Raw genomic sequence first — 12,233 nt, forward strand, 5'->3', positions numbered from 1 at the left:
TTGAGCAAAAACATTTTCCTCTTAAAGGCAACTTTTTTAAATGTAATTATTTTCCCCCCATCCTGTCTATATATATATATATTAAGTTTTTCTGTCAATATTTAATTTTTACATTTTTAATTAAAAAATAGGACATACAGCAGGAAACAACATCTTCTGTACATCAATAAAGTCTATGGACAAATCACAAATAAGCCAGGGAGGTCAAAGGGTTATCAAAAACAAAGTATAACGTACACAAAAGCAAAAGAAGAAAAAAGTTATTTAGTAATATAAAAAACATGGAGTAATAGTAGAGATTCAAAGCAGAAAGCTGGAGCATACAGACGCAAACCAGCAGCAAGGCAGATAGGAGCAATCGATCCAAGCAAGCAATCGGTCCTTATAGTAACATTTTTAGTAATATGCAGAAAGATGTGCAGACATTGATATGATTGCAAACTGACTTTCCAGATCACCAGATTTTTCTTATGCACGTATACGTATACATACTTATGTGCTTATACACATGATAAAATACTCAGTATGTCATTAAATTATTGAAACAGACTGTGCCATATTTTAATTGGTAATGACAATTAGAATGCATGATTGTACATGCACATGTAAACTTTTAAGCTGCCTTAAATTTGTAAGTACAATTAACTTGTCTTTATAAATAATTTTAAACGTAATATTAAACTGACTTTTTGAGTTGAGTCTTGAATAAATTATAAAAAAGTTGAAAATTGCTCATCTTATGTTGATAAGTTAAAGTAATGTAAAAACATGTTGTCATGATTTATTGATCGTATTTTTACGCTTTATATTAAACAATTAGCCTACGCAAATTAATCAAGATTACATTTTAATAACAACTCGACAATAAATAATTTACTTATTATGCTACATCAAAACTTGGCACAGGCTGATGCCACATAAGTTGATTACATTTTAGATGAACTGACAGCCCTTATATAAAAAAGTAACCAATTCCGGGCACTTGGAAATCTAGAGTGTAATGTTTAGTTTTGTTTCAGTTTCTTCGTTTGCTATCTTTGTGGGGACTCGCCATAGATGTAATGGTTTGTATACTGTACAAACTGTAGGCTATATTCTATCCCCTTACACAAACCCTATCCCTAAACCTACCCATCACAGTACATTTTCTGCAGTTTAATAAAAAAAAAAAAAAACTAAATATGTATGATTTATAAGCTTGTTTCTTCATGAGGACCTCAATTTTCAAAAACACGAGTCCCCATGTGAGTCAGTGTGTGTTTAACAGTTCGTTGTTGTGGGAAGGAGGTGGGAACTGGCGAACATTTAAAGACTTTTAATAATAAATAAACAAATACTAAATGAAAGTAAAGACGGCAGCCCCTCACGGTCGACTCCCGCCACACATAATAACACAAAACAACAAACAAAATAGTCCAGGCCTGGTCCTCTCTCGATCTTCACGATCGACGCTCCACCTTTTATGCTTCCGCTCCTCCGTGAGAGATACGAGACCAGTGCGTCGCGCAGGTGTCGCTCATCAGCAATCACGCCACCGGCCTCGCGCCGTTCTCTCACGGCCCTCGTCCGTGCAAGTGCAAAAAATCACTTTGAAAGCTCCTTTAATGACAGAAATTATGTGTGGAAAAAGTATGTGAATTTCATTTCCTATCCACAAGTTAGATGAAAGTCTCTGTAGAACATAAAATATTACTAAAAACTAACATTATTCTAAATTCTTTTGAGGTGGTGATCACAAAACCAGTTTTACAAATTTAGGCTTTTTTTTGGGATATCTGTGACATATCTCCATCATGATGCTTAATTATATGTGCCTTTAACTGATTCCATTGTACAAACCACTTTCCACATTTATTGCACCCAAATGGTTTTTCACCGGTGTGAATTCTTAAATGCTCTATGAGATGACATCTCTTATAGAATCTCCTTCCACAAAATGAACAGGGGTGTTTTCGATCACTTTGTGGCAAACGCATGTCGTTGTTCATGCTCTGACGAAGCTTGATTGGCCTGTCACATTTCCTGTGAGTTTTTCCAGTGCCCTTATCAGAAAGACTTAATTTAGGAGAGTGCTGTGGGTTTGTGTCCACATTTACACTGTCTGGTTGTAGAATTATTTCCATATGGGAGAGCTGTGAGTCCAGTGGTTCTACTGACCGATCTTCTGCTTGTCCTTCTGTAGGAAAAGAAATGTTATTGTAACGAAGTCTACAAATATGATGACCAATTAAAAACACAATGTTGGCAAATTACTTGCATTTTTTGGACTAAATCTCTCATTCATGAAATCCTCTTTATCTTTCATTCAATACCTCAGGGATTGATTACATTCTGCTGAATCTACCCTGATAGCGTCTCACCCTAGTAGAAGTTCTGTTTCTTTCACACAAGATGGAGACACCAATATTAGCATATTGCCACCACCTAGTGGTTCACAGAGGCATTACTGTAATTTCTTGTTTCACCATGATACTTCATTATAATTTATAAAGATTATACGGTACCAGCATCTCCATGATAAAGATGCTCAAATAATTGCTTGGCAATCCATGCCACACATGCTTACATTTCAGTTAGGATGCTGCCTAAAAACTATGGCAGCTCGCTAGGTTTTCAACAAAGCCAGTTTGCACTTCACCCATTGTGGTACAGAATTTAATTGTGCATTAATCCGACAATGAAGTGTTTAATTAATATAAATTGTGTGTTGAAATTAAGATTAAATTAAAATGAGGCAAACTTGTGTGTGATTTTTCAAGGTTTATGTGAACAAGTCATTAGACTAGTTAAGAACACAGATGTTTTTACAAAGTTGTTGTGTTTATTACATTGAAAGTACGGAAACTACCAGAAAACCTTTTATATTTTAGTTTTGGAATCAACTTTGCAGGGCATTAGCATTTCCATGACAGTAATTCCTGTCCAGTCTTGTTAACATAGGCAGATCATATAATATATGCATAATATATAAGAGCTGCATTGGGATTGGGATCCCCGCGAGTACCAAGTCCCAACGCAAATCTCGTGGGAGAGGGCAGTTTTACCTTTGCTGCGGTGAGAGTGGAAGTGCAAAAAAGCGGGTCCCACAGTACCGCGTAACAAGAAATGAGTCAACAAATGAAGTTCACCGTAGTCGATCATTAACATTCTCTTCCTCCATAGCAGGCTAGGCAAAGTGATTCATTATTTAATTCATTTGTTAAGTACGTTTAATGTTTTTTAGTATTTATTTACTTTTTGCTATATGATCATTTTACCTAGGCTACATAAACACCAGTGATATCTTTTTCTCTCTTTTTAACATATATATTTGTTTATTATTTCATTTATAAGTGATTCAATTAAATAGTGTGCCTTGTTAGGTTACTAGAGTTTAACTGTTATGGTTAGATGTGTTTGTGTGTTGTTTGTTTCATATACGTTTAAATATATTTTTAACAGTTGATAATAGTTTTATAAGGCTAATAACAAGCTGGCCGAATGAGTTTGTCATTTGTGGTGCTAGCATTACTTTATGTTATGGTCAGTTTAATTAAACGCAATGTTTTATCTCTGTTATTCTGAACGTTTAGCATAGCCCTAATGTTTCTACAAGCTGCGACAGAATGTTTGCACACACGTTGTGGGTGCGGGCGGTAATGGTTAGAAACTAATTTTCGTATTGCTTATAAGTGATGTTGAATAAATAAAGGGATTGTTGACCTTTGTTTTGTTGGATAAGAAAAACTAGCAGCGTCATGCCATGTGACCCACATTTGCTTTTTAACCTTTGAAAATGTGTAGAATATAATATACGCAAGGAGCCAGACTGAGAACCTCGTATGGACCACATCAAAAGGGAATCTAAAAGTATATTACTTAACTTGTCTGGAATTACAGGCGCTGCATAAAGCAATACAACTATTTTAAATAATATTTCATATAATTACATTACATCATCAGAAGAAAAGCAGAGTTCTCTCTCAGATATTTGTTTTGATATTTTAATTTGCAATACAGTATATCTAATAAAACATTAAAATTTAAATACTTTTTTTAAGGCTTATGACAGTAAGCTGCCTTAAGGTGCTTTCTGACATGATTTGATCGAGAAAAACCCCTTCCACATCTTGGGCAGCTGTAGCGATAATCACCTGCATGGAGTCTCTCATGTTCTTTCAAGCTGGATTTCGTTTTAAAACGCCTCCCACATGAACCACAGCAGAAAGGTCTCTCATTTTGGTGCACTAACATGTGTTTCCGCAAATGTCCATTGTTCCTGAAAGACTTGCTGCAAATATTGCATAATGCACTCTGTTGTTTTCGCCTTGCTTTTTGTAACACCTCATCAAAGGTTTCAAGCTCAAGTTGAAGAGACGACGGTTCTTGTTCAGCTAGCTTAAGTTCAACATGACAATCGCTGCCAGACTGCACTGCAGATGAGTTCGATTCACTGGCCTGATTATCACACAGCTCTGACTTAACTGTGATTGATGACTGTGTATCTTCATTCTTCGGGATCCCCTCTGGCAGAAGTGAGAGGCACTGATGGTGTTCCTGCCCTGTGACTGCTTCAGAAAGAGGAGAAGCGTGACTCAAAGGCTCATGGGGCATCACAGTGGCAACCTCCAACTTTACTCGTATTTCTGACAGTTCTGAACCCGTCTGACCTTGCAGACATCCATCTCTCGGAGTATCTGTGTGACATGAGGCATAAGATAAGTTTTCAACAGTAAAAACAGGAAAACAATAAACAGCAAGGTTCAAGTTAATGTGAAATGCAGATCACAACCCAGTTTACTTCGGTAATCGGAAGTATTTTATTCTTAACAAGAGGAATTGGTAAAGTTTTCGAAAATCAAATGGACTTCTCTAATAAATTTACTTTAAAGAACATTAAAATGAGAAGCTGATTAAAGAGTCTGTCTTTACTCACAATATTCGTTTGTTCGCCTTTACATTAAAAACAATGTAATAATAACCAAATTAAAATGTTGGTTTTAATAAATATCTTTACAGCATTTATGATCGTTGTTTGGAACAGTTAAGGTACTTCAAATAATACCATGGTACTATTATTTTTCATGACCAAAAAGCATGGTATTGCAAAAAAACATGCCAAATTAAAACATTGTAAAACCAAGGTAGGTTTGTTCTCTATAGGAAGGAATATGACATCAATATTGTTAATACATTGGATATCTCTCTTTAAGAAGGTAATTATAAAGGGAATTCAGTTCTTGTTTATTATTGGTTTATAATGGTGAATGTGTTACTGACCATGGCATGTTTCTGCACAGCTGCGGTTTCGGCTCCTCAGAGAACAGTTCTCCTGCTTTAGACGCTCTATCTCCTTCTCATATTCAAGTATACTGTCTTTTACAGAGTCGAATATTTCATCGGCTACTGCCATCATGCGCGTTATCATAAACGAATAAATAGACTCTAGTCCCATCGTGGACACTTTTGTTTTTCAAGCTATTACGTTTTACTCTTCTTCCGTCTCGCAACTCCTTCTGTGTAACGACGATTGACTAACACCATTGGGAACATTAGCGCCACCTTTCGAAACGGAGCACTGAGTCGTCTTCTTCTTCTTCTTCTTCTTCTTCTTCTTCTTCTTCTTCTTCTTCTTCTTCTTCTTCTTCTTCTTCTTCTTCTTCTTCTTCTATTTCTTGGCAGAGATGACTCTTTTGTAGTAGGCTATACCGCAACCAACTGTACAGGAGTGTGTAATACCATGAACGCCATAGAGTATAGGCTTCTATTAATAAAAAATAAAAAAAAATAAAAAAATGGGGGCAATTATATTCTTTTCATTAAACCAGTGTTATAAAGATAAACAAATAAAGCTTTAAGTCTCTCCCTTGTCATGCCCTTTTTTTCTAGAATTTCATGAATAGAGTTCTCCCCTTCCATTTCCTGCCAGATTATTCTATTATCATTATACTTTTCACAAGTAAAAAGTACATGGTTAACATCTTCTCTGTCTTCTTGACACACTATGCACCATTACCCCTTCCTACTATATGCAACGTGGAATTTAGTCCTGTATGTCCTAGTCTAAGTCTGGTATAGACCACTTCTTCCCTTTCTGTTTAGACTCATGAAGTAACCCTTTTCCCCTCTCACATTCTTCTGAGATTTATGGTAGTGTCTTGCATTAAATTCTGCCTCCCATTCCCTTTGCCATTTTTTTATAACTGATTTGATTATGGATTTGGCTTCACCCTTGAGCACTGAGTCGAGGCTGCCTTCTTTGCATGTAGATTTCTGCAAAATCTGTTGCCACTTGCCAAAGTTTATTTAATCTGTTTTTCCTGTTTCTTCGTGTAATTCCATATTAATTCCAGATTTGATGATGGTGAGATTATCTCTGAGTGAAGCATATGGGGTGAGCAACAGAACAATGTGTATAGTGTATAGGCTATTTAAAAAAAAAATTAAAAAAAAAATGCTATATTCAGATAAATCCAAAAGTGTGCGGGGCTTTAAAGCTACAATATGTAATAGTTTTGTAATAAAATGTCCAAAAAGCACTTGCACAGTACATTTCCTGCAGTTTGGTACTTACAATATCCCAAAATATCCCACAGACTTTTAATTTCTTGAATATAAATGTTTTAAGGGATTTTACAGTACTAAATATTTACCTCTGAGTCATGCACCATTAATCATCTGTAATACTGTTGTGTAACCAGTAGATGGCTGTATAGCCCTATATACAGGGGTGCACATAACTGGTACGCAGGTACGCATGCGCGACAAAAATCAGGAAGTGTTAATTAAATTTTTTCACAGATGAAAACGAGACGATAACTAAATAAAAACCTTGTTTTAAATGACGACCACTATGACGAATAAAAACTAGACGGAAATGTAAGGGAGGGACGATTGGGGAAGTGATCCAGTCAGAACTGATTTGCGTTTGTGGAAGATGCGCACATTTGAATTGTAACGTGCTGATCTACCGAGTCGACATGCGCTTCATGCATGTCTCAAATCGTTAAAAAATGTAAACGTCTGGGAGAAAGAGAAGAGCAGACAAATGGATAGATCTGAATAAGAGTGACGACGCGAAAGACAGCTTTATTCGGTATGTTTTTCTGTGCGAACACACACACACACGACCCGAAGCGTGCAGCCCCGCACATAGACGCTGCGCGCAAGGACTGAATCGAGCTCTCTTTCGCGTCTGAATGGACAAATACACACAACATTATGCCTAAATGTCCGTTTTGGAGAGTATTCACGTAAACACAGTCGGTTATGTCTTTACAGAACGTACCGTGCACAGTGTTGCCAACTATTTTCAGAGGAAAGTAGCTAACGCCTTCCCTAAAAGTCGCTAAATGTCGCTAGATGACGTCATACGTCATTAGCATATTCATGACGTCATCGCGTCGTACTTGCGTTCTGCTTGCCTAATGTGTTTTCTCTCTAAATTAATGCTCACATAGGCCTACTGTATTTAATATATTGTAATATAATATAATATAGCCAAATGAAAAATAAAGCTGTTCTCATTTCCTATAGCCTATATTTTTTTGTCAGACAATAGGCTAGAACGACTATGATAGCCTATAGGTCTGCAAAAAAAAAAAAAAATAGCCTATGGGCATATGTGGAAAATTATCTGAATTGAGAGTTCGGGAACCGGATGAACTAAGCTCTGTGATATTAGTGATAGTCTATTAAGTAATAAGCACAAGAAAGAAAGGAACTTAAAATGGTCCAACTAAATTCTTTAAATAAAAACCCAAAGAAAAGCAGATAAGTGATAAGTCTGTGGAAAAACACTGCTCATTCACGTCTGTCAGCAGCCGTGCGCTCAACAGATGAACAGGGTAGACGCAGCTACAGTGAGTGACGGCAGGGAGAAAGCAAAAAAGTCGGGGTCTGAAAAGTCGCTAAAAATAGCAACAAAGGCTTAAGTTGGTACATGAATCCCGCACATGCGCGATTCATGTGGCGGAGGGGTTAACATCTCCTGCTCTGACTGCAGCTGGGAGCGGCTGCTGCGCGAGGACTGGGCCGCCTGTGAGTGCTTTGGGACGCGGATGGGACCCACGGCAGCACCCGCTGTTGAGAAAACGATATTTGCTTTCACATCAGAGAGTCGCCAAAAGTCACCAATAACACCAGAAAAAGTCGTTAGATTTGTCGCTAGTCGCTTTTTTGAAAATGTGTCGCTAGAGGGGTCTGAATACTCGCTAAATATAGCGACAAAAGCGCTAAGTTGGCAACACTGACCGTGCATCAGTGCAATTGGATCTGCACACTCTTAAAGTGACAGTGCGTAATAAACCTAATGCCTTCTGTACACTTAATATTGATCAAACAACAAAATAAAAAGAGAAAATTCACTGCTCTTTAATACCTTTAATAAGGATTAATTATATTTAATTTATACAAATACATATATCTGAACAATCAAATAACACTTCAAATAAATTTTTCTATCGTTTTATGTCGTTCTTTTCACGCTGATGTAAATTTAAGTGTTCATTTATTTTTATTTTATAAGTTTGGTTTTAGTTAGTTTTTTTATGCTATAAAAATGGAAATGTGACGTCATGATTGACAGCTGTGGCCACGCTACATATGGGGTGAGTACCAAACACCATCTCCTGGTCCTCACCTGAGTAACTCACTGAAAAAGTTATGTGCACCCCTGCCTATATATAAACATGTATCCAAGGCTGTGTATTCCCTAGTTGCTGGATGTTTTCAGTCATAATTACTTGCAAGTATTAGGTTTTGAATTTGAACATATATTTATTATTAAAGAGTATTAAATATTAAAAATAAATTTCTGTTTAATTCTCAGAAATGTTCATTTGAAGTGCAAATTTTTCCATTATTATTACCACGAGTATCCAGTATCCTGATTGTGACGATGACTAATGATATCATTCCTCTGTACTATTCCTTCTATAAGAAATAATCTCAACAATATAGTGTAGCATCAAATAAATACAGATATAAACTTAATATCACTCAAATTAAATAGAAAGCTGCGCTTACAGACGCTCACATCCACATATGTAAACACAACACTGATGTCTTCACTTCCAGGTCAAGAAGCTGTCAATCAAAAACTCTGTAGCCAATGAGAACACACTGCTACTAGCCCCGCCCCCACGATATCTATGTGTCAGAATGGCAAACGAAAACTCAGGGAGCGTAAACAAAAACTTCAGAAGTGTAAATAAAAACTCGGTAAGCACATTTGTAAGTTCAGATCATCGAAAGAAATATAGTAAGCAAAACATGCAGTGTATTAAAAACAAAAAACAAAGTTAAAATTTTTTGCCTGCGATTTATTCTTTTTCAGTTTCAAAGATATTTTATTCAGTTTCAATGTATATTTTCATTAGTTTCTTGAAAAGTTACGTTCATTATTATTGGCACAAAAGTAATTCGATAAAATGCAGTTTAGTGTGATAGTGTAGACCAAGTGACCTCACAAGTTTAATTCGTAAACTGACCTTTGTGAGTATTAATTCAGCACTTGCGGGTAGTTGGGTAGAATTAAATGTCCTTATTCCTTAACGTTAATATCCGTGGGACTGTGTGTGGCGCTGATATTTGTGTCTTATTAGCAATCGCGCCCTGCTTCCATGATAAAAACATCAATGTATTCACTCATCCATAAACATTATTAGATCCATCGGCTTGACGACAAGTTCCATAATTCCGCAGGAAATTTTGCGTCTTCAAACTACGCCTTTGTTATTGTAAAAGGTTAGCGACCCCTAGCGGCGAAAAAAATACATATAATGGGCCCTATCTTGCACCCAGCGCAATTGACTTTGTACACCAACGCATGTATCATTCCTATTTTGCACCCGCGCACAGCGGACTTTTCCCTCCACAGACGCACGTTGGCAAATTAGGGAATGAACTTGCACTCCCGGGGATGGTTTAGCGAAAAGAGGAGGCGTGTTCCGGCGCAAACGCTCCCTGGTGCTATTTTGGAGTTTCAAAAAACAATTTGTGTTGCGCGTTGGTCATATGCTATTTTATGTGCGCGTGCTTGGCCATTATGTGGCGTGTGAACAACGCACATACACTTTGATTCTCTAATCTAAACGGATGCAGCAGTTTTCATTTTTGCAAATCATTATTACAAGGAAAAATATTAACACACGAGGGAAATCATTGTTGTGTCCATGAAGATGTAAAAAATTAGGCATAAATCAAGCTTACACATTTACCCAAATGATTATACGCCTGTTTAACCAAAGCTTATTTGGGTGGGTTTCTCCCATCCACATACAGTCACTTCTCTGTCTTTTACGGTCCTGACGAGAATGTCGGTCTCCTCGGCTGTGAACCGCTCCTGGCGTGTATTGTATTTTGCGTGTAATGTATTTTTTCCAGCAGACTTTAGGCCTATATAGTTTTGTCAGGACAATCATCCACAATCTAAGGACTCTATATGAAATAGCTGATTAGAATATAGAATTTGAAAGAAAATATTCAGTGGTTGAAAATTGCTGAAACAACTTTTAATATGCATAAATGCAAATGTGAACACATTATAAAGAATAGAAATGTTTGCCATCTCTGGGACTGGGAGGGAGTTAGACAGAAACATATCATATCTCACAATGGTTTAAAACATTTAAACTAACATACCAAGCAGTAGAAAATGTGTATGATGTAGCCTAGCCTATCTTATATCACTCTTGTCAAAGCTGTGATTTCTGAGACGCAGAATACAAAAATGTAGCTATACAATGGTAAAAGAAATGTTTGGAAATGTAAAGTGATATTTCTTACAGGGATACAAAAACTAAATATATAAAAAAACGTGTATATATCGTTTTTGAAAATGATACCTATGTTGCCACTATGGTCTCTATCAAATTTGAATGCCACCAAATTCTTCCATCAGGCTGTTCCCCACCCACCAAAAACTTGACCTAGCCTACCTTTGGGATCCCTTTCCCGACACCCTCTCAATATTTTCTTAGAATATACTATGTCTGTGTACATTTATTCATAATTATGTTCCCATACTTTTTTGCCTTGTTTTATTTTCCCCATACTTGCAGTGCTGAAGCTGGACCTATTCTAAAAGTTCAACAACACATCTGGTCTGTTGTGCTTATATAAAATCCAGTCTTTTTTATGCTGATCCATAACCTGCACATCCAGTCTAAATTGAATCTAACCGCACATAGCCTATACTGTTTTAATGGAATTTCTGTCTACACCCTGCTACTTTATTCCTGTCAGGCAACATTACATGTGGCCCGGCCCATGTCAAATGTTTTTTTTACTTAAAAACAGAACACCCACATTGTTCCCCCTACATTCCCATATAACTTTAATTTCAGGTCATCTACCCTTTTCATTGCTAACAAAGAATCTGAATCCCCATTTCCAGGACCAACATTCAATTGCATCCTGCATTTTGTTCAATTATTATCCACTAAATGTAAAATAGTTAGTAAAATAGTATAGGCCGCATCATAAGCATACAGTGATGGACTTAGCATTGACAGTATCTAATTGAGGCAAAAAAAAAAAAAACATTGATAGATTATGGTTCTCCACCATATGCTTATGTGATATTACCTAAATGATTTACACATTCCTTTATCCTTCCTGTCACCACTAACATACTTGTCTCTAAACGTGTCAAATACGACAGAAAAACCTAAAAAAAATGATTTACTCATTGTTTACATATGGCAAAATATACAGGCTGTCCTTTTATTTTAAACAATGTGGACTGGCACTGACATGTATTATTAATCCATGTCCACATGATCATGAAAAGTCATTTTTATTTTATTTTAATTTAAAGGAATACATGACATCTGGAACAGCAAAATATAAGACAGTTGTGTGGTTGTAGAGAAACAAACATTTATAAGGGATAGTTCACCCAAAAAGGAAAACTCTGTCATCATTTACCATCCCTCGTGTTGTTCCAAATCTGTAAGACTTTTGTTCATCTTCGAAACATAGACAAAGATTTAAAAAAAAATAATATCTGAGCCAATTTCTCTCCTTTGACAGCTGTGCAACTACCACTTGATGCTTCAAAAAGTTCATAAAGAGATCATAAAACTAATCCTTTGTTGAGTGTAAAATTGAGTGTTTAGTCCAAATTTAATTGTTTAGTCAAAACAAAGAGTCACTCACTTTATTTGATGAACATGTTTAATTTAGGCTATTCACATTGATCAGCAAACATAAACAGAAGCTCAACCAAACCTGCTTTGAAACGTGAGAAC

The 12,233-nt window shown here is 36.4% G+C and overlaps 1 protein-coding gene across 1 annotated transcript; it reads right to left on the reverse strand.

The window, feature by feature from the left end:
- Positions 1 to 119: 119 nt before the first annotated feature.
- On the reverse strand, positions 120 to 5,612 carry LOC306990623 (uncharacterized protein). Its single transcript, XM_079597730.1, has 3 exons — positions 5,260 to 5,612; positions 4,134 to 4,676; positions 120 to 2,176 (listed from the first exon to the last, which is right to left on the reverse strand). Exons 1-3 carry the CDS (start codon positions 5,432 to 5,434, stop codon positions 1,755 to 1,757), a joined length of 1,140 nt encoding a protein of 379 aa, XP_079453856.1. The 5' UTR covers positions 5,435 to 5,612; the 3' UTR covers positions 120 to 1,754.
- Positions 5,613 to 12,233: the final 6,621 nt, after the last annotated feature.

Source organism: Phoxinus phoxinus (assembly GCF_949152265.1).
Source record: "Phoxinus phoxinus genome assembly, chromosome: 22".
Classification (NCBI taxonomy): Eukaryota; Metazoa; Chordata; class Actinopteri; order Cypriniformes; family Leuciscidae; genus Phoxinus; species Phoxinus phoxinus.

What these genes read in the sequence shown, in the direction of transcription:
- LOC306990623 (XM_079597730.1), bottom strand. Translation starts at nt 5,434, where the DNA reads ATGGGACTAGAGTCTATTTATTCGTTTATGATAACGCGCATGATGGCA. An exon ending in CTGTGCAGAAACATGCCATG is followed by an intron (nt 4,677 to 5,259) that starts GTCAGTAACACA and finishes CATGTCACACAG; the next exon opens with ATACTCCGAGAGATGGATGT. An exon ending in ACATGAGAGACTCCATGCAG is followed by an intron (nt 2,177 to 4,133) that starts GTGATTATCGCT and finishes CTTTTCCTACAG; the next exon opens with AAGGACAAGCAGAAGATCGG.